The sequence below is a fragment of the Terrapene carolina genome, unplaced genomic scaffold (assembly GCF_002925995.2).
Source record: "Terrapene carolina triunguis isolate 2854851 unplaced genomic scaffold, T_m_triunguis-2.0 Scaffold179, whole genome shotgun sequence".
Taxonomy (NCBI): Eukaryota; Metazoa; Chordata; order Testudines; family Emydidae; genus Terrapene; species Terrapene triunguis.
The window spans coordinates 7,332,347-7,354,085 of NW_020664530.1; the positions used below are offsets into that span (position 1 = coordinate 7,332,347).

Here is a 21,739-nt window from a genome sequence, read left to right on the forward strand (position 1 = left end):
AGCGCAGAAGTGAGGGTGTACTACCCTCATTTCTGTGCTGCCTCTAGAGGTAGATCTGATCTCACCACAAAGAGCAGCCATGCAGGGGAAGGACAAACCCTGTCCCTCCCCCGTGTGGCTGGACTAGCAGCTAGGAGCCCCACGCTCCCAGCAGCACAGGAGATCAGACTTCACAGGGGAGGGGTGATTTTTCACGGTCCGTGACATGTTTTTCACAGCCGTGAAATTGGTACGGCCCTACTTATGACTAAAAAAACCTAACACTAGAACTATGGTTAAAACCAGCCCCAACTATATACAAAATAGATAATTTAAGAAAAGCCTGCGACAGCAAGATAACACTCCAACAACCATCATGAGCAGTGAAGGAACTGAGTGGAATCAGGGGCAGCTCTGCCTTTTATACCACTGCAGGTGGCACAAGGTAGCAGAATGCACATATGCTGCCTCAGTGCGTACCACTGAGGGAAAAATTTTCAACAGTGCACTAGACATGCACACACCTGAAGTGGAATGGATGTGTGCAATCACTAGAAGAAATAATGTTGTTAACTTCACTGAGCATAAATACAAAAATATAAATCTGAACATCTTCCATTTATTGAGGAAATAAATACAGGAAAAACTGCTACAATAATAAAGGTTTTTAAAATCTACTGGATTGACATACCCATTCTATTGCCTTCTCGGTCTTTCTGTTTTTCATCTTGCTCATCAGGATTGTCATCTCCATCATCATCATCTTCATCATCACTATACTGACCAAGTGCATTTACCAGCTCCACAAATATCTCATCATTGATAAATCCGCATTCTGAAATTCAGCAAGATTGGAAGTAAAGCCAAAAAAAAAAAAAAGTGTTTATTTCTACCCCATATTTCAGTTTTTTTTAAATGAACAACTATGGCTATATGTTTAGTTATCACGGGGTGGGCAAATTTTTTGGCCCAAGGGCCACATCTGGGTGGGGAAATTGCATGTAGGGCCATGAATGTAGGGCTCGGGCAGAGGGGTGGGGTATAGGAGGGGGTGTGGTGTGCAGGAAGGGGCTCTGGGAAAGGGCGCAGGAGGGGTGCAGGGTGTATGGGGGGCTCGGGGCAAGGGCGCAGGAGGGGTGCAGGGTGTACGAGGGGGCTCGGGGCAGGAGGTTGGGGTGCAGGAGGGGTGCGGCGGGGGTTGGGGTTCGGGGTGTGGGCTCCGACCCGGCGCCACTTACCTGGAGCAGCTCCAGGGTGGAAGCGGCACGCAGCGGGGCTAAGACAGGCTCCCTGCCTGCCCTGGCCCCGCGCTGCTCCTGGAAGCAGCCGGCACCACATCCCTGCAGCCCCTGGGGGAGGAGGGGCAAAGGGCTCCACACGCTGCCCTCGCCTGCAGGTACCTCTCCCAAAGCTCCCATTGGCCGCAGTTCCCCGTTCCCAGCCAATAGGAGTTGAGGGGGCGGTGCCCTCAGGCAAGGGCAGCGCACAGAGCCCTCTGCCCCTCCCCCCCAGGGCTGCAGGGAGGTGGTGCCGGCCGCTTCCAGGAGCGGCGTGGGGCCCACGATGCCACGGGGTTGGTAATCCCGCGGGCTGGATCCAGGCCGTAGTTTGCCCACCCCTGAGTTATCAGATCCTGTGCTCATAGCACATTACAATCCGTAAATTCAGTACAAGACAGGAGGGGCTGAGTAGGAGGATGAATGAGAATCAAGAATTTCTTATCTGTTAATTTTGAGGGATTTTTCCCAAATCCCTCTATGCCAGCCAAGAGAGGGAATATAAATCCTTCTACCAGAAAACAGGAATAGAAAAATAAAGCTCTAGTAATATCACACTTCCTATAAGATAAAGGGGACTGAGCTGGCTGGGGTACTGGTCACTTTGTGCCATACTGGCAATGAGGAGAGAGGTTGTTGGTAGTTCACTGCTATCCTCTCCCCAGTCATCCACACCACCCACCTAGGAAGCATGCCAGAGGAATTCAATCATACACAGTAAAGGCAAGTGAAATGCCAAAGAGTGTAACTCCCCATCTCTTGGCTCAATCTGGCTGTGCCATTTTGCCCTACAATTCAGAAGTCTTGTCAAAAGGGACAGGAGTATGTTTGGATTCTCCTTGAAATGTTTCACCACTTATCTAATCTCAAACCCAGCTATTACAATGATTAACTGTATGTTCTGGGCAACAAAGTTAACCTCGCTATTTCACCTCTCAGGACTGGTGTGAGGATTTAGTTTATATTTTCAAACAACTGCATAAATATTAATCCATGTACAAAAGCTAAGTAAGATTGTTATACTCACTATTCAACATGGCATAGGGGGATGATGGAGAATACTAAACAGTAATTAGTATTAGTAAATAGTAAGTCCTCAGGAATCATACTTCAGTTTTGATATTTAACTTATAAATAAAACTATATAATAAAGCTGACTGCTACAGAAGCAGCTGTTAATCATGTTTAGGTAGGAAGAAATGACTGATATACATGGTGTGTTGGACTCACCTCTGTCTCCATGTACTTTTCCATCATAGTTCTTGATCAGTTCTTCAATAAAGGTTCCATCCTGGTCAAGCACTTCATCTCCCATATAAGGAATGTTATGTAAAACCGTTTCATCCTCTACCTAAAAGTAATGTGGAAAGGTTTATGATTACAATAGAAGCAATGAAATTCTCTCAGGGAGCACATGAGAAAAAATTTTGACGAGGCACCCATTTCAGCAGTGTGACTGTCCCAAACCTGCAATGGACAAGTGGCATTCCATATAATCACGTAATCATTCTGAAATAAAGTCACTTTTTTTCTGAAATAGAATACTCACATGAGCAGCTACTGATGCATAGCTATAGTGAAATTGCTATTCCACTATAACTATTCTGGTCAATTTCCCGCCCCCATGTAGGCAAGCCCTTATCCTCAACAGGATACTCATTATGTTAACAGATAATCTCTTGTCTAAAATGGATTAAATATCTGTCGATAATAATGCCTTTACAATTATTTAATTTAAATAAGATAAGTGTAACTTTTAATTTTGGCTTTCAGTGATAGAGGGTTGATGTTTCGTTTTTGTTGAGAAAAACATTTCGTTGTGGGTTGAGTTTTTTTGTGGATTAGCTGCTGATTTTATTTGGATTAAAAATCACTTCTAATAATAAGATCAGCCAGTTTGAGGCACATATAGTAATTTGTATATTTTGTATTTTTTTATTCTAAATAAAAATGGTTGCCTTCAGCGCACTAAACTAACATGAAAAAGGATGACCGATTATATGTACAGTGTCAAAAGTGCAGTTCCCTAAGTAATTTGCATGTCTGTTCATAATATAAGTAGTCAGATCATACAATAAATCCCGGCTCTCAGAGAATTAACATTACTTAATGGAGACTGACAGTAGATTATGCAATAATCATCAATAATTTATTAGGACTTCCTTCTGGACACACAAGGCATTCGTCCTAATTTCTAAAAACTTAGTTCAAATTTGACTTAGGTCAAAATCTAGACCTTAACTGACATCTGTCCTAAATACAAAGCCATTGTACATAATCAGGATTTCTATTCTGGTGAGGCCAAGGACTGGAATATCCTTAACTTTGCAATACCCACGTTATGGAACCCTGGAAGATTTAGGTGAGAAAGGTTAAGTCTATAGTAGGGTTACCATACGTCCGGATTTTCCCGGACATGTCCGGCTTTTTGGGCCTCAAATCCCCGTCCAGGAGGAAATCCCACAAAGCCGGACATGTCCGGGAAAATAGGGAGGGAGGGGCCGGCGGTGCTTGGCTGGGGCCCGGCGGTGCAGGGCCGGGCCGGGGGTGGCGGGGCGGGGCCGGGGCGGGGCAGGGGTGGAGTTGGGGCGGGGCCGGGGCCCCGTGGAGTGTCCTTTTTTTAAATTAAAATATGGTAACCCTATCTATAGCCAGTGCTATCTCTCTCTCTCGGCTTGAGCATTAACACTCACCAAGTGTAAATAACAAATATCTTTAAAATGTCCTCTTTCTAAAAATGAATCAGTACTAAAACTTTTGTCTGCTCAGAAAAACCTGCCATCCAGTCACCTTTTTAATATTCAACCTTTTTTCATATGTTTTTCAAATTTATGAAGTAACTGGTAAAAAAATGAAAGAGGCAATTGGGTAGAGCAAGAAAAGAAAACTGATGTAAAGCAGTGCAGAAAGCAATATTTCAGGTATTTTATATAGATCTAAATATTAAAACAAATGGAATAGGTTTCTATTCTTTTGGATATACTAGTTTATTGGTTTCCACTTACACTGTAATTTATCTCCCCAAATGCACACAACTTCTATTTTTTAAACTTACTTTAACAGATATTGCAACGCCAGGCAGCAACTTTGGAGACACCTATATTAAATGTACGAATGGTTTATGTATGATTGCATTTTACTCCAGGGGGAAGGGTTAACAGCTCCTCCAGGAACTAAAATATGGTAAGTCACTGAGACTAACCAACTCTAGAGAAGTTCCAACCGTGCAGGTAGTTTACATATTCTGGATCAGGCTGGGTTTGCCAGCGACTGGGAAAGAGAGAAAAGGCTTCTGATATAAAAAGGATGAGCTTGAACTGGCTCATGGCTTTCATTTTGATTCAGCAGATGGACATCACTCTCTGTCCAAAGGGAGGCCCCAACCCTTGCTAAAGGGTTAGAAGGAATGTTGGCATATCAGACTCCCCATATGGAAGATCGGTGGTTTCTGGTACATTTAATGTGGGTTTAAATCTGTTTTCTCTGTAATGCTTTTGCCCTATGAATAAATATGCTTGCTTAGAAGAGCTGTATGGATACTGGGAAAAACACTATCAATTGTCATCTGAAAGAAAGCAATGCAGGAGCTGGCCTTTAACGAGACTGGCTTGCTGGAGATATCACAGTGGATGGCAGCGGTCTGTGTAGTCATAAAAACCCAGTCAGAAGGGAGTGGGAGAAAGGTTCCTACCAAGACATAGGAGACAGGGCAGACCTGAGTGGCATTCCTGGAGTGGACTACAGGTGCAGGAATACAGGTGCAGTTAACCTGAAAATGTGACACTTACCATAAAATTTTGCTGAAGGGGAGACCAAGAATACATTATGGGCACTGAAGCAACAGCATTCAGAGTCTTGAGCGGGATGACTTGTTTTGGAAAATCTAAATCACTGGTAACAGAGCACTGAAACGAGAGGTAGAAATTACACTTCTCTCCTGGTAGCAATTTTGATAACAAAATACAAAAGGATGTTTCAATTTATCAAATTTAAACCATATCAGAATTAGGTAAGTCTGTCTTTGGAAAAATGCATCAATTTTTAGGTGGTAGCATTAGGAATAGGTTTAATAAGCAAGAGACACAAATTATTTTGTTTGCAGAATATTTGTTAATAGTTTCCATAGCATGGTGTTCACAAGTACTCCTGTTCTTATCCCATACAATGATATTCAGGCTCTCATGTACCATTACACTCAGCCTATTTACCAGAAAAACATCATTGCATTTGGTTATCTAAAACAGATTTAGTACTTGATGATAAACGGTCTTATCTGGTGTTTACAGTGTATTAACTAGATGTCTAGGAGACAAAGAAGAATTCCTCCAGGCTTCACATTAATGCACCACTGAGATCAAGTAAGGATTTCTTTTTAGAAATATTAATATGTTGATCCTTTAATACCAGAAAGTCTACTTCAAAAAGTTATCACTTCAATTGTCTGTAAGTCTTGACCTCCACTGTATTCCTATCCTATCCCAAAATCTTTGACCATGTATACTGTGTGCAGGACAACAGTAAAGTGAAATTTACTCTAATACTGAACTCTGAACTGTCAAACAGTGCTTTCAATATGACACTCTTTTACGATTCACTTTTTTGCAGACCTAGAACAGGAAGGAAGAGAAATCACAAAAAGGGTGAGAGAGGACAGAACATTCAAAATGTGAAATGAGAAATGGTTTTAAAAATGAAACAATTGGTTAGTCCTAGAACGGGGTCCCCAACGCGGTGCCCGCGGGCGCCATGGCACCCACTGGGGCATCCATGTGCGTCCGCCTACTGGCCGCCGGAAAAGCAGCTGCCGAAATGTCGCCGAGAAGCGGCAACGTCAAGAAGCACTACCGCCGAAATGCCGCCGAATTTCGGCAGCGACGCCTCTTGATGACACTGCTTCTTCACGGTGGCATTTCGGCGGCTGCTTGTCCGGCGGCCACGGTCCTTGGGGGAAAAGGTTGGGGACCACTGTCCTAGAATAATACATAAACATTCTAACCCAGGGCCTGAAAAATCCACTAGCTCTTATAACTGGGGGCACCTACACAACCAGTTTCTGTAGGTTCTATTTTTGAAGTTTCTAGCCCTTATACTTGCAATGGTAACCCTCCCAATTATAGGCAGAGGTGGTAACAGTGCCTATACTTAAGGCTGCTCAACACTTCGCCTTTGGGAACCCTGTTTAGAGTTGCTTATAACTTTACCAAACTTTAACCATTCAGGCTGAATTTTTTAATGCCAAGTATCTGCCTGGCTGACTAGTTGTTATTGTTTTCTTTTGTTTTGTTTTTTTAGTTTCAGCTCGAACAATTCAGCCATTTCTCAGAACACATTTAGGGAAAAACACATTGTTGTGCCCATGTTAAATACTTAAAAAAAAAAAAAAAAAAAAGTTTCATTGAGAACCTCTAACACCTCCTTGGTTTGGCGCCACAAGCTGATGTGCAGCAAGGATGGGAGGGAAGAGATTCCTGTGTGTCACTGTATGACATGCACAATACATAAAAGGTCCCACATTGTATAAAATCACACATAAAATAACTATGTTTAAAAATAATATTAAGGTTACAAAGTCAAGAGTTAGGAAATGCAAGAATTAAGATTGTCCATACAATCTTAATTCAGTGCTCTTGTACATATGTATTATACCATTTTTACTTAAAACTATCATATTTTTTCCACAGGACACCTGCCTTATTCAGTGCATAGGACGGACGATTCTCCTTCAATGGATAACTATTCAATATTTTGGTTTTATCTTCATTGTTTAATGTGTGGCCACATGCCTTATTTACTGCACACTATTCAAACACTGCTCTGAAAACAGCATTATTAATTTCCTCATAGGCTTTTCTACAGCACTCATCACTATAGTATCTATCTATCTATCTATCTATAATATTAAAAAAACAAAAACACCAACTGGCTTTAGTTGCAGCTGCAAGTGCTCAGCAATTCTGTAAATCAAACCCCAGGATCTCAAGCTGGGTATCCAGAAAATGTGGCACCACACAGGAACTTTGCAGCACAGGCAGGGACAGAATTCAGAGCGGCATTCAACCGCTTGAACCATGAAACCATCCTCTCTCTTCCAGCACATCCCTGTCTCTGTCAGTATACACCTTGCAACTTCTGCAACGAGTGAGATAGATCCTACAGACAACAGCCTTCTCCTTCATTACACAACCTCAATTCATCCTCAGAGCAAGTCTGTCCCATACACTGAATGAGGCAGGGGTTCTGTGGGGAAAAAATAGTATGGGATCATGTAAGTAAAGACTATATCATAATGCATACACAAAAAGGAACCAAATGAAGCTTGTATGGAAAATTTTACTTCTGGCATTTCTCCAACTCTTGAGTATTTGACTTCACAACTTTATTCATATTAAACACATTAAGAGAATGTTACAGTGTGCAAACTACTCCACCTGGGTACGCAGACAGACAGCTGCAGTACCTTTGTTCCTGTACTGCTTTGACAGTCAGGAGCAATGTGAAATTAACAAGACACTGATCAGTTTCACCATATGCTTTTCAGAAGCCTTTATGCTGCTTTAGGGGTACAGTAGTGGACCTTTATTCCCAGAGTACCGAGGAAGATTAGAGGAAGGAGAGACAGAAAGCTTTCTTCCAAAAGCCAGCAAAGTAGGCTTCAAATTTCCAAAGACACCTTAACTTGGAAGACTATCAGTCCCTGGCTAGTTGGTGTCTTTAGAAATTTGATTTAGATTTAATTCTTTGACTAGTAGCTCTCTAGCAATTTTTTCATGCCATCATTTAAGTCTAGAAAGTACGCAAAATTATAAAAATGATTTTGTCCTTTAAAAAAAAAGAATATAACTAAAAATCTCAAGGCAACATTATGTTTATGCAAAGTTAAGAACAAAGTCATATTTTAAATCCCATTTATGATCCTGTGTGATACTCTGCCTGCTTTTGAACTCTGTTCAATAATCATTAAATAAAGAAATTACATTCGTGGGAGTGGCTCTGGTCAATGCCACTCAATAGTCTAGTGAGTCACTGGAGGCAACTGAAAACCAAGGTCTGTGGCTCCACAGAAACAGAGGAGTGTCACCTATAATACTTGCAACCCACACTGAGTGTGTCACCCTCATGAAAACTGCACACAAGATATCAAGTCTCCAGCCAATGTATTTGAGACAAAAATAAATATTTAAATTTATTTTAAAAGGATTCAGATACATTTTTATAAACTGTCTTAATCCTCCTATTATAAATTATGGCAATTTTTAAATCAAGTATTGAAAGTAGAGTTCTTCTGAGAGTGCTTTCTGAGACAAACTGGATTAGAATGCAATAATCAATTCATTGATTCAGACAGGAAATTAACATAAAATTCCCCTTTGATCAAGAAGGCAATTCAAGCTAGCAAGTCAAAATCTGATATATCCAAATCATAACTCTGAAGGTGAAATTTGGCTCTTTTCCTCCAAAGAACTGAAAAAATTGATGCGTGACCCTTACAACAATTTTTGTTTTCAGCACTTGTTAAAACTACTGTCAAATACTATCAAAAGCTCTCATCCTGTATGTATGTGGGTGTAGCCCATGCAAGTATGGAGCCCCACTGACTTCAGTGTGACTTTCCCTGTGTGCATTGTTTTGTAGGACTGGAGCCAGTCATCGGTTTTCCATTTTTGCTTGCAGGACTACTTTCATAAGAGAGAGGAGTAGAAGGAACACTAAGGCCTTGGCTACACTCGCGGATTCACAGCTCTCCGAGGGGAATAGCTTGCAGCGTGCGAGGGAGCGTGCAGCGCTGCAGGCGCTGATTACACTGGCGCTTTACAGCGCTGCACTCGCTGCGCTCAGGGGGGGGTGTTTTTTCACACCCCTGAGCGCAGCAAGTGCAGCGCTGTGAATTACCAGTGTAGCCAAGGCCTCTGACACATGGGCTGGAAATAGTTTCAAAAAGAAGACAAATGGAGGATACATATATTTATGGCTAAAAGTACTAATTGTATAAAAGTTCCCTTTTAAAAATTTCAGATTTTCTGTTATTTTTTGCCCCTTCATAAAAAGTAATCCCCCTCCCAAAACACAGAAGATTTGTCAATTAAATTCACTTTCTTTTTATGGCAAGCCCTTCTCAATTTGATGAGTAGGAAGACACTTTCCTTGTCATCAGATCATTTCACATCAAAAAGTCAATCTACCTGTGGAAGCTAAACTAGCTTAAGTTTGCTGACATTAGGGTTTTGCACCAGTTTAAGAACAGATTTAAAAAATTTATTAAAGCTAATGTTAAAATTATATAATTCACAAGTTGAGAAAAGAGTGTCTGTATACCTGGGTATAGGGCTTAAATTATCCACAAATACAAAGTTTGTTTTTAAAGTCATAAGATACATATAGTACATAATTAGCAGTATCCCAAATTTGGTGAGTAAATTTAAGAATACAGTTTAGATCAGAGGTGGGCGAACTACGGCCCGCGGGCCACATCCAGCCCGTGGGACCAACCTGCCCGGCCCCGAGCACCTGGCCCGGGAGGCTCGCCCCCAGCCCCTCCCCTGCTGTCCCCCCTCCCCCGCAGCCTCAGCTCTCTCGCTCCGCCGCCAGCGCAATGCACTGGGCGGTGGGGCCGTGAGCTCCCGGGGCAGCGCAGCTGCAGAGCTCGACCTGACTCGGTGCTCAGAGCTGCGTGGTATGGCGGCGGCGTGGCCCGTGTCCAGCGCCGCCAGCCACTGGTGCTCCCGGCAGTGCGGTAAGGGGGCATGGAGAGGGGGGGTTGGATAGAGGGCAGGGGAATTCGGGGTAGTGGTCGGGGGCGGGGGTGTGGATAGGGGGCGGGGAGGGAACAGGGGGTTGAATGGGGGCAGGGGGCAGTCAGGGAGGAGTTGGATGGGGCGGTAGGGGACAGTCAGGGGCAGGGGTTCCGGAGGCAGTCAGGGGACAGGGAAAAGGGGTGGTTGGATGGGGCAGGGGTCCCGGGAGAGGGGGGGCCCCCCCATCAGGGAACGGGGTGTGTGTGGATGGGGCAGGAGTTCGGGGGGGCGGGAGGGGAAGACAGGAGGTGGGGGCCGGGTCACGACCCCCTCCCCTAACCGGCCCTCCATACAATTTACGAAACCCGATGCAGCCCTCAGGCCAAAAAGTTTGCCCGCCCCTGGTTTAGATATTAGCATCCAAATATTCGGGTACATCACTCACGAAAAGTTACATAGAGAGTTGGTTGTGAAAAGCACATACATCAATGAGTGAAGATTGTCCCTCAGTAACTGAGAATTTAGGGTAGATTGTCCATTTAGAAATGAGGAAAGTATTTCAGTTACTTTCCCCAGTTTAAACTACATCCATTTTCAACCTACTTAGTTAAGCCAGTGCAACTTTTCTAGTATAAGCGAGGCCTATGCAAACTAATCTGTTCACTATTTTCATGCACGTTCTTTTATGAAGTGAGGGCCTGATCCAGCTGCCATTTAAGGCAACAGAAGTTTTTCCATTGACGTTAGTGACAGGTAGATCAGATCCCAAGTTCCCATGAGACAAGGCCTGATTAAAGGATGGTAATGTGTGATCTAAGCATTTTCTGCTGCAAAAAGACTTAATTTTGTGCACGTTAGGATCTTAACTAAGTAGCATTTTATTGATTTCTTCCCAGTAAGCAGCTGATAGGAGTAATAATCAATAATTCCTAGAAAGGTGCTAGGGCTTCATATAAAAAGAGAATATTAGTGGCTAACACATGATCTACCAGCCAATTTTTCACCAGTAAAACCAAAATGTGCTGACAACTTTGTAACTAGAATTACCACAACACGTTAACCAACCTCCCTGGTCCCACGCAATGAGCTCACAGAAGTCATGATGTGTACAGGCTGTATCCTACGTTGTTTCCATTCTTGATTTAAGATTTCTGTTCTTTCCAGTATCTTCTGACGATTAGAATTAAACATACTCTAAGAATGAAAGAGAATTGTGAATGTTGCAAGCAAATTAAGAAAGGAGTCAAAATTCATTTAATAACCTCTTCAAGTACTATCAGGTCTATTTTATTTAGGGTGACCAGACGTCCCGATTTTATCGGGACTGTCCCGATATCTGCTTGTTTGTCCCGCGTCCCGACCCATGTGCGGTCGGGACACTGGACAAACAAGCAGTTTTGCCCTCCCAGAGGGACTCTCGCTCCCCCCCGCCCCGACTCCGCCCCCCTCCTTCCCCTATTGGATCCCTCCCCAAATCCCCGCCCTGGCCCCGCCTCTTCCCCAAGCACGTGGCATTCCTCCTCCCTCCCAGGCTTGCAGCTGTAATGGCGGCGCAAGCCTGGAGGGAGAGGGTGGTGATGGCACGGCTTCCAGTTCCTGGAGCTGGTGAGTCGTCAGTACGAGCTCCGGCACCGGGCGGGCAAGGGGGGCTGGCAAGGGGGCTGCTCCCCCAGGAGGGAGACGGGGGGGCTCCGGACCCCGGCAGTGGCCGGGGAGAGCGGCTCGGGGCCGTGCGAGCGGGCCATGTAAAGTTTATCGGCTCGAGGGGGACCCCGGCCGGCTCCTCGCCCCTGTAGGGGGGTAGTGTCCCTGCCCCACACCCCGCTTCAGCATGTGTCGCCGGCTGCCGCAGGCCAGGTAAGGAGCCAGGTCCCTCCCTCCCCCTTCGTCCTGGCTCCTCAGCTAAGCCCCACCCCCCTCCCTCCTGGGGGAGCAGCCCCCTTGCCCGCCTGGTGCCAGAGCTCGTACTCACCAGCAGCTCCAGGAACTGGAAGCAGCGTCACCACCCCCTCCCTCCAGGCTTGTGCCCCATTACAGTTGCAAGCCTGGGAGGGAGGAGGAATGCCGCTCAGCTGAGGAGCCAGGACGAGGGGGGAGGGGGGAACTCTGCTTCTTACCTGGCCTGCAGTGGCCGGCAGTACATGCTGGCGCGGGGCGGGAACGCTACCCCCCTACAGGGGCGAGGAGCCGGCCGGGGTTCCCCCCGAGCCGATAAACTTTACATGAGCCGCTCTCCCCCGCCGCTGCCGGGTCCGGAGCCCTGCGCCTCTCCTGCTCGGCTGCACTCCAGCGGCTCCTTCCCGGCGGGGCGCGCCACATGTGCCCGCGACCGCGGTGCGGACGGGGCCTGCTAATTTCCCCAGCCCCTGCAAAACGGCTTTTTTTTTCCCCCTCCGCCCCCCCGATATTTCATTTCTGTGATCTGGTCACCCTAATTTTATTAACAAAGCATACATCTTTGAAAACACTAACTGCACTTAAGCAGCACCATGATAATACATAAAATGAACACAAATTTTACTAGAAAAATAATTTTCAGCATTTCTACCTGTTTTGAAAAGTATTTTTCCTCTTAAATATTTAAATATAGAATTATGGAACAGTTATTTTTCTTTAAAGTAGCCATGTTCACCGGCAAAAAGAGGGGTCCTGTATTTCCATGATTAAACAATACAAATCACAGATAAACATATTTCATAGTTTCCAGGTGGATTGATTTATATATAAAGTCACAAAAATCCTTGACATTAATGCATATGATATGAAAGGCAAACAGACTTAAGGATCCTAGTGTCACTTTTATTGTAAAGATTACAATTTTTACACATAGCCTATATTACCAACACTATGCTTCATGATCTAATGCTTCCGTTCTCAATAACTCAATTTTAAGTTACTCAGGCTTGATCTCAGCCATGATATGACTTTATATTTTTAAAGGTGAGAAAGTATAGTCAGTGATTTCTGAATTATGGGAAAGTGGAAATAAAAAGGCCAACCCATCTCTACTGTTTTCCCCCCTACATTAAAGGAATTAAACAAAAATGGGGTTGAAGGGGCGTTGTGGAAGAGCTGACTCAATATTGTCTGTGGAGAGGTACTGAGACTGACTGTATTATCCCTCCTTCCTCCTCCTACATGCACACCATTTCTGAATGTTTGGAGATCTAGGGTTTCATGATGGTGCTGCAGGACAGGGAGGATATGGCCACTCTCCACAGAATCAACTCCCCTAAAAACTGCAAGGATTTTTCAAGCATAAATGAATACTGATCTTTAGCATATCCTGACTGAATTAAATGTGTAACCGAATGTATTGTGTAAATGCCTGCCTACAAATTCATAATTCTAATTAGACATTAACTATTAAGTGCCAAAAATTGTATTAATATTGAGATATGCAACACCTTTTATTTAAAAAAAATGAGTATTTATATCTTCTCCTTCAGAAAAATCATATTTTCCAACAAATATATACATAAAATATATTTTGTTAAGTGCAAAATTTCAATTATAATTTATATTTCAGAAGAAAATCCATTCCAATGCCTACCATATAAGATTTTCATGAAGGAGGTACAGGTGACATACCTTAACTTCATCTGCCCGGCGGAACCTCTTGAGCTGCCTCAGTCGCATGTATTCTGATTTTACACGCTTCCGCCAACAAATTGGTCCCTTTTCAGATTTCTTTCCGGTCTGACCCATGATTATCCTGTAATCAACAATATCATGTTAAGATTCACTGACCTAGCCACTATAGATAGGATAGTGTCTTATAGATCATTTTACAGTGACTGAGCAGATAGATGGACAATGGGTTAAAGAAAAATCAGACATTTACAGAAAAAAGTTAACCTTCCAGGACTTGATCCTGTAAGGTGCTGAACAGCCTGGCCCTAATCCAGCAAAGCAGTTAAGCATGTTCTTAATTTTAAGCATGGGAGCAATTGCACTGGAAGTCAATGGGATTACTCATGTGCTTACAGTTAAGCACATGCTTAACTGCCACCCTGCTCAGCACCTTGCAGGATCAAGCCCTTACTCAGGAAGCCAATGGAAAAGTTCAGATGCTGAGAAACGCTTCACACTATGAAGTAACTAAAGTATTGAGAAGTTAAACTGTCTAGTTATAAAGTATCAGGGGGTAGCCGTGTTAGTCTGTATCTACAAAAACAACAAGGAGTCTGGTGGCACCTTAAAGACTAACAGATTTTTTGGGCATAAGCTTTCGTGGGTAAAAACCTCACTTCTTCAGATGCATAGAGTGAAAGTTACAGATGCAGGCATTATACACTGACACATGGAGAGCAGGGAGTATTTCCATGTGTCAGTATATAACGCCTGCATCTGTAACTTTCACTCTATGCATCTGAAGAAATGAGGTTTTAACCCACGAAAGCTTATGCCCAAATAAATCTGTTAGTCTTTAAGGTGCCACCAGACTCCTTGTTGTGTTTGTCTAGTTATAGTTTGTATTTGAGTCTCAAACTGGAAGCCACATTACTGTGAATGTCACCAGGGATATGGAGAACCAGAATAAGATATTTAAACAAGTTACTATTCAGCAGTACCATTGTTTTAAATGTTTTAACTATAAAAGCACTATTGTGTAAACAAGTATTATGAAGGTAGGAGTTTAAAACTGAATAAATTCACAAGATAGACAAAAAAAATTCTCCAACCATAGTATAAAGTAAGCTATTTACATACACTTGGTCCTAAATACAGGAAAGGACATGTATATCATTTATTTACAAGCTTTTTCACACATATATTAACAATCAGACAATGAAAAAAAAATTGAGATTCATGTGTGCTTTGTATTAAAAAAAATCTGCACATTTTGCCAACATACCTACGTAATGGTCTCATAACAATGCCAAATACTTTAAATAGCTGTCACCATTTAAAGTACATTGCACTTCCTGGCTGCCAACAATGCTAGAACTCCTAAAACAAAGCCATTCCCTCAAGACTTGCCTATATTAAAGAAATGAACCACTACAGCCTACTGTATTTTATTTGAACTTTACTTTAATTTGCAACAGTGCATTATATTCACAATAACCACTCTGGCTAGCAGAGCTGAAAAAAATCCAGTGGATCGGCGAAAGTAGGAAGCTCTTAGGCAAGTGTCATCAACGTCTGCAGAATCATTTCTCGCTTTTGTGGTTGTGAAGATAACCTCCTAAATGTAAACTAAAGGCCAGGTCTACACTAAACAGTTAGGCTGACCCAGCTATGTCGCTCAGAGATGTGAAAAATCAACCAGCATGGACAACATCAGATCAACGGAAGAATTTGTTCAGCAACCTAGGTACCGCCTCTCGGGGAGGTAGACTAACTACAGTGGCAGGAGATCCCGTTGCTTTAATTAGCATCTACATTGAAGTGCTACAGCGTTTCTAGTGAAGACATAGCCTGAGTAACCGATGCAGAACCGTCTTCCTTAATCTAGAGACAAATGGTTTTAGTGCCTGTGCTGTTTGTCAGAACTTTGCCACACTTCCTGAAACAGTACTGAAAACAATTTTGTCCAGGTTACACTAATAAACAGTTTTCAGGAGACAAAGAACTGTTTTTAGCAACTGTTCGGTTTCCCAGTATAGACAGAACATGAAGAGTTCAGATGGACTTTAGGACAATCTTATAAGTAACAACTATAAAGCTGAAGTCTAATAAATCTTAGAATGACTTCTCTCATATTTATATTTAAAGACTAATCATATATAAAAGTCTCAAGAAACCTGAAATACTTATTTACACAAAAATCTATTACGTTAATTATGACATCTATTACTATGCAGGATGTGGAGAAGGAAATATATTAATCTGAAATGTTGTAGGATGTGTTAAACAAAAATGTATGCTTGGGTACGTTGTTGGAGAAAGACCAAAAAACACACACTGATAACTATTTTTTTGTGGGAGTCAAATGATCCCAGAGTGTCCAACTCTTTAAATGAGCTCTCCAGTCTAGATTGGATGCATCTATACTGACTATAATTGACTGTCAGAAGACTGAAGAATGCTACTTTCATAACATTGTGACAGTGAGTCCACCACAGCTGGGATTTCCTTTTGAAATATACTGTTTAAGTTGGGTTTACAATTCTTTGCCAACCAGTATTGTAAAGACCTCATTCTTCAACATGAATAAGACTTTATGCACCATGGCAGAAATCACAACCCTCTATGAGCGTGAGAAAAATGATCATCTGCTATGAGAATGATGTAGAATGGTGATGGCTGACCATATGTTTACAAATCTTTTCTCTGAAAGGCATGCTCTGCCTGAGTTTTGAGTCCAATGTGGCTCCTATAAACAGAAACTATTGCCTGGATGTTACAATGTCTTTTCTCAATTTATTCTGACATTATTTATATGTCGTAGTCTCTCAAAGAGAGCATATCTGGGATACAGCTGTCTTTTCTGGATGGAGTTTTTAATCAGAAAATTGTCTAAATTAGGCAAGTCAAAAATCCCTTGCCTCCTTCAATGTGCCACAACTACCGGAAGGCATTTCATAAAAACTCTTGGGGTGGTAGAAAGACCAAAAAGGAGGACTTTATATTAGACGCGATTTCCTTACACTACAAAAAGTGATGGGATGATCTTACAGAGATATAGAAATAAAAAATAATATCTTATGGACACCATATGGAATCAAAAACTATTTATAAATGAATTCAGCTTCCTGATGTCCAATAGGGACCTCCGTCTTTTTTTAGAATTAGAAAATACCTTGAATAAAAACTTTTCCCCCTGAAACTGCTCAGCACTTCCTTTGTAGCATACCTGCTTGGAAAAAGAGAGGGAACTCTAATTTCACCATGATCTCATGAAAAGGGGGAGGAGGGATTCAGAATGGTCACAAACTGAAGTGCATTATCTATTGTGTACTCTCTCTAAAAATCATCCGCCCAAAGTTATTGATTGCTGGTTGCCATAAAAATGGCACAGGCAATCTTCAGTTGGGGTAGGAAAAGCTAAGGTGGGAAACTGCTAAACACCTCTGTCCTCATGTCAAATCTGAGGTTATATTTGTGGTTTATTGGCTTCCACCAATAAAGAGTTTGGGGCGGGATGAGTACAGAACATAGAAAAGCCTTTTTGAAGGACAAGATAAAGTTTTTCTTTCTTTCGACATAGCTTGTGCCGAGGCAGGTGAAGACCAGATGGACTTTCTCATTCGGCAAAAATCAGAGAGGAAGTACAATTCTGTTTCTAGAGAATGAACCCAGGAGGTCATATATGGGGTGAGAAGTCTCCTCAATAGACAAAGGAAATCCCTAGAGTCACTGCCATCCTGTCAATTAGCTTGTGAAAGAGAACTGCATCCTCTGAGGAGAAAAAGAAGTTGTAATCCCCCCACAGTAACATCTGAGTGTGTCTAATTCTCCAATTCATTATCTGTTTCATAACTTTGTTCAGCTATCGTCAGTTCTTCTTTCTTTAAAAGAGCATCCAGTAAGACAGTAGGCACTGGTTTTTTTTTACCTATAGACTAATCCAGAAACTGGATCGGATCCTTGCAGTCTCTCTCAAATCCTAGGTGGGAAAGTTTCTTTATATAAAAAGGATGCTCAAGCTCTCTATGTTGCCCAGGGAAGGGCCAGTATGGCCATCTCACCCATGGATGAACTTGCCACTCCAGCCAGAAGTCCATATTTGGATCCAACCAATAGAATTTAGCATAAGGATCCTCCATACACTTCTTTGGAAGTGTATTTCTCCTTATGACATGGGATTAGTTCAGATTCAAAGTCCTGTTGCAGATTCAAACTTGTTTACGATCCCAACTGTAAAGGTGTATCAGTGATTTCACCTGCAGGACAGAAAATGGTGAAAGTACTTATTCAGAAATCCTGAAAGGGTCTTGGGTGGAGGAAGAGGTAGAGAAATTCATGTCTTCTACTCTTCTTTTTGTCAGTGGTGGAGTATCAAGCATACGTGACCGGAGTCATCGTTGTTACTCTGAATAAGTGGTTATCCGATGCTGCCACACCTGAGACATGAAGATGCAGATCCATGTGGTAGATTTGTGCAATCCCTGTAACAGACTGTTGGCAAGCCAGTTTGGAACCGGTACTCAGCTCCCTCTTTCTGTATCTGAGAATCTGTCTCCTTATGCTTAGTCTTCTGTTGGGGAGTTCTAGAATCCAAATGGTCAGATCTGAAAGTACACAGAACATCTCTTGGTGCTTGTAACAGAGTCCTTTCTTCTCACTGGTTTCTTAGCCGCACTGGCACACACGGTTCTGAAGAACTTCTCTCTCATGGACTGGCTCTGGATACAGAGACCGACAGTAGTGAGGAGTCTTCTGCTTTTAGGTTTTGGATCTGGTAATGTTGGATCCTGTCTCATAACTTTTGTAGAGCATGGAACTGAAGCTGCAGAAATTTTTGCTGCTTCTTGGCTCCTGAGGTATTAGGGACTGAAGCCAGTTTGTGGAATCTCTTAGATCCTAGTGAAGTATCAGTTCTGGCAGCTGCCAATGCCTCCTGCACTACTATAGCCTGCAGTTTCTTCTGTCACAGCATCCTTGCTTAGAATAAAAGCAGAGTATCTTGAACACCCTGACAGAGACTATCATGCTCCTAGATACACCAGGCAGCTAGTTTGCACACTGGATATCAAAAACACTAATGGACACTACAGCTGTTAAATCCCAATCTCTTAATATTCGGATCTGTTATCTCAAAACTGAAGGATCGAACCTAACACTTCATTAAACATATATGTAAATGTAAAAAATTTAACACTACTTAAAAATAACTATATACACAAACTATCCTAAAAGCCTATGCTAAAACTATTCAGAAGGCACTGAAATAAGAGGAGGGCCTGCAAGTTTGTTCCTGAACTGACAGCCGGTTGAGATAGGAAGGAACTGAAGCAGCCGGAGTACCTTGCCCCTTTTATAACCTTGCCCTAATAATGTTCAGGAATGGTGAGAGAAGTGGGGGAGGGTAAACACTCCAATGGGCATTGCTAGTTAAAGTTCCACTGTGTAAGCTGCATCTGGTCAGTGCATCCTGTTAATGGAAATATACAGGGGACATGCAAAGAACAACTGGATTTGCATCCACGACTACAAAATTGAAAAGCTAATGCATTAAAGGGACAAGTTGTCACAACTACTCAATTTTAAATATAAATTAGAAATCACTTCAGGGCCTGACTACAGAAATTGCAGTGGTTTAATTAAAGGCAAGAGATTTAACAGACTTACTTAAACTTCTACAACTTCGCATGTGTACACTTACTTTGGTTTAAACCTGGCTTATAGGAGTATACACACATGAAGTTGTAGAAGTTTACTTAAGGTGTGGCATTAAAAAGATTTTAGCTATACTGATTCAACCCTTGCAACCACCGGCCAATTGCTGTGGTTTTACAATCATTTTTGTTTTCCTATCTTTCTCACTTCTGTTCCTGTGTGAAAAACCTACACAGACGGGAAACTAATTACCAATACCAATCTAAATATAATATATAACCAATATAAATACCAATCCTGGAAACATACAAGTAGCTTTACTCAGACAGTAAAATTACATTTGTAAAATGTGCCCAGGACTGGGCCTCAACTGACTATATAGGAAGACAATGAAAGTGATTTGTAGATTGCTATCAAATACACAAGTAAAAGCAATGAACAAAAAAAAATTCTCATTCACTTATAGTAATTTTATTTTTAATTACAATCAGTAAAAACATTCAAATAGAAGTGATTTTTAAGTTGAACGCATCTTTTTAACGTTGTCTGTCACCCTCTATTAATTTTAAAATGGCAAGTGTTGAATATGTGACTTGCGTATTTTTGTTTCAAACCTTGCCCTAATTTGTCACAAGTTTTGCTCAATGTTTCAAAATGTAGTTACGATAACCTCCCTACACTCTAAAATGAGCTAGAGACCAATTACTATTAATTTTAAGCAGGGCTCTATTTACTTACAGCAGCCAAGGATGTAAATTAGAACTAAATTTCTTAGCCAATTAATACATCTGTTACAAGTCGCATGCTGACACGTGATACATGTTCCAGTCACAATGGGAGGCAAGTGAATGCAGAAAATCAGTTCAATTTCATACCATTTTGCTGCTGAAAGCAAAAAAAAGACAGCCTTGTTTAAAAATCCTTTCCTATTTTTCTCAGCCACTGTGGAAGCACCCATCAAGGATGCACAAGCATATGGGAAACTATCACGGCTAAACTGGTTGGAGAGATTGCTTGATTTAAAGAAGACTGAGTATCTCTTGGATACCAATACAATTAAAGGTGATCTATAAAAACGCTCCTAAAGTGGCAAAAAGGGGGGCTGGGAATCTTCCCATCAGAATAACTAATAAAGAGAAATTAAACCCTTGCCTGAGTACAAAATGGGGCATTGTTGCAATGTTTTAAGACGTAAATATTAGACACTTATATGAACATTACTACATTTTCAGTTATGTAAATATCATGCATGCAACAAAACATACTAATACACAATACACTACTCTTAATCCACACTTCTAATTCATTGTACAGAAAAGGTTGTCCATAGCATGTCACAAAATTTCTTAAACAGCACTGTGTAGTAATAGCTTTATTATCCTAACCAATATTTTTAATTCTTTAACTCTCAGGGTATGTCTACACTACCCACTGGATCGTCAGGCACTGATCAATCCAGCGGGGGTCGATTTATCGTGTCTAGTCTAGACGCGATAAATCGATCCCGGAGCGTTCTCCCGTCAACTCCTGTACTCCACCGCCGCAAGAGGCGCAGGCGGAATTGACGGGGGGAGCGGCAGCAGTCGACTCACTGCAGTGAAGACACCACGGTAAGTCGATCTAAGTACGTCGACTTCAGCTACATTATTCATGTAGCTGAAGTTGCATAACTTAGATCGATCCCCCCTGCGCTCCCCGCCCCCCCCACTGTAGACCAGGCCTCAGTTTTCCAAAGAGAAGTTGTAAATGAGAACTGCTGTAGCCTGAAACATTTACAGAACATTTTGTCTTTTCAGTAGATGTTATCTTGTCTTCCCTGCATTTTCCCATTTAAAAAAAAAAAAAATCCTTGTTTTGGACCAAGTTCAGTCTTTAAAATATTTGTACATAGTTCTTATTCATATCTATACACTGTTTTCACTGAAATATGGAGGGCAGAATTTGGTCCTTTGGATTTTCACTTGAAAAACTATAAACTTAAGTTTTTGATAAGCTTAAAGAAAAGTTGATACCATGCTTCCTGAAACTCCTGTGTTAAAAAATAGACTCAGTAAGAGTACCAAAATTTATTCTTTAGCTAAGAAAAGAAAAACTTTCAAAAAAGTCAGTCTTCCAATAAAAATAACCTTAAAGTATCTTCCCTTTCTTTTACATTTTATATTTTGCAACGATATTTATACTTTATAAAGACTGTAGTTTACAATTTCTAAAATAGTCTATTTTGTTGCTGTGTACTACTTAAAATCTAATTATCACCAAGAACAGTTGGCCAACGATGGCTAACTAGTATTTTTATAAGTCAAACCCTATTTAAAAATATCTTTCACAAACAGTTGCTGAGTTTTCAGCATAACTATTTTTACTTTGCACACGGAATTTAAAGGGGGGGGGGGGGACACACACTCTCTCAGGTCCAATGACTAGTCCTCTGTGGATACATATATAGTCATTGGGCCAGAGAGAGAGAGCGAGCATGACTTCAGTACAGAGGCTAGGGCACCGCCCCCCTCCCCACCACACACA

General features: G+C 41.9%; 1 protein-coding gene across 6 annotated transcripts in view; it reads right to left on the reverse strand.

Moving 5' to 3' along the window:
- The window catches only part of LOC112121800 (histone-lysine N-methyltransferase EZH2), an 87,554-nt gene that overhangs the window by 35,578 nt on the left and 30,237 nt on the right, over nt 1–21,739 (reverse strand). For 4 of the 6 annotated variants that reach the window (XM_026654060.2, XM_026654059.1, XM_026654061.1 and 1 more), the window contains 5 exons: nt 13,580–13,703; nt 11,054–11,182; nt 5,045–5,161; nt 2,487–2,607; nt 671–814 (listed from right to left, as the gene is read on the reverse strand). In XM_026654060.2, the coding sequence (XP_026509845.1) occupies nt 671–814; nt 2,487–2,607; nt 5,045–5,161; nt 11,054–11,182; nt 13,580–13,696 (628 nt within the window). In that variant the 5' untranslated portion in view covers nt 13,697–13,703. The remainder of the gene's footprint in view (nt 1–670; nt 815–2,486; nt 2,608–5,044; nt 5,162–11,053; nt 11,183–13,579; nt 13,704–21,739) is intronic. The other 2 variants (XM_026654062.1, XM_026654058.1) reach the window with 1 other exon arrangement.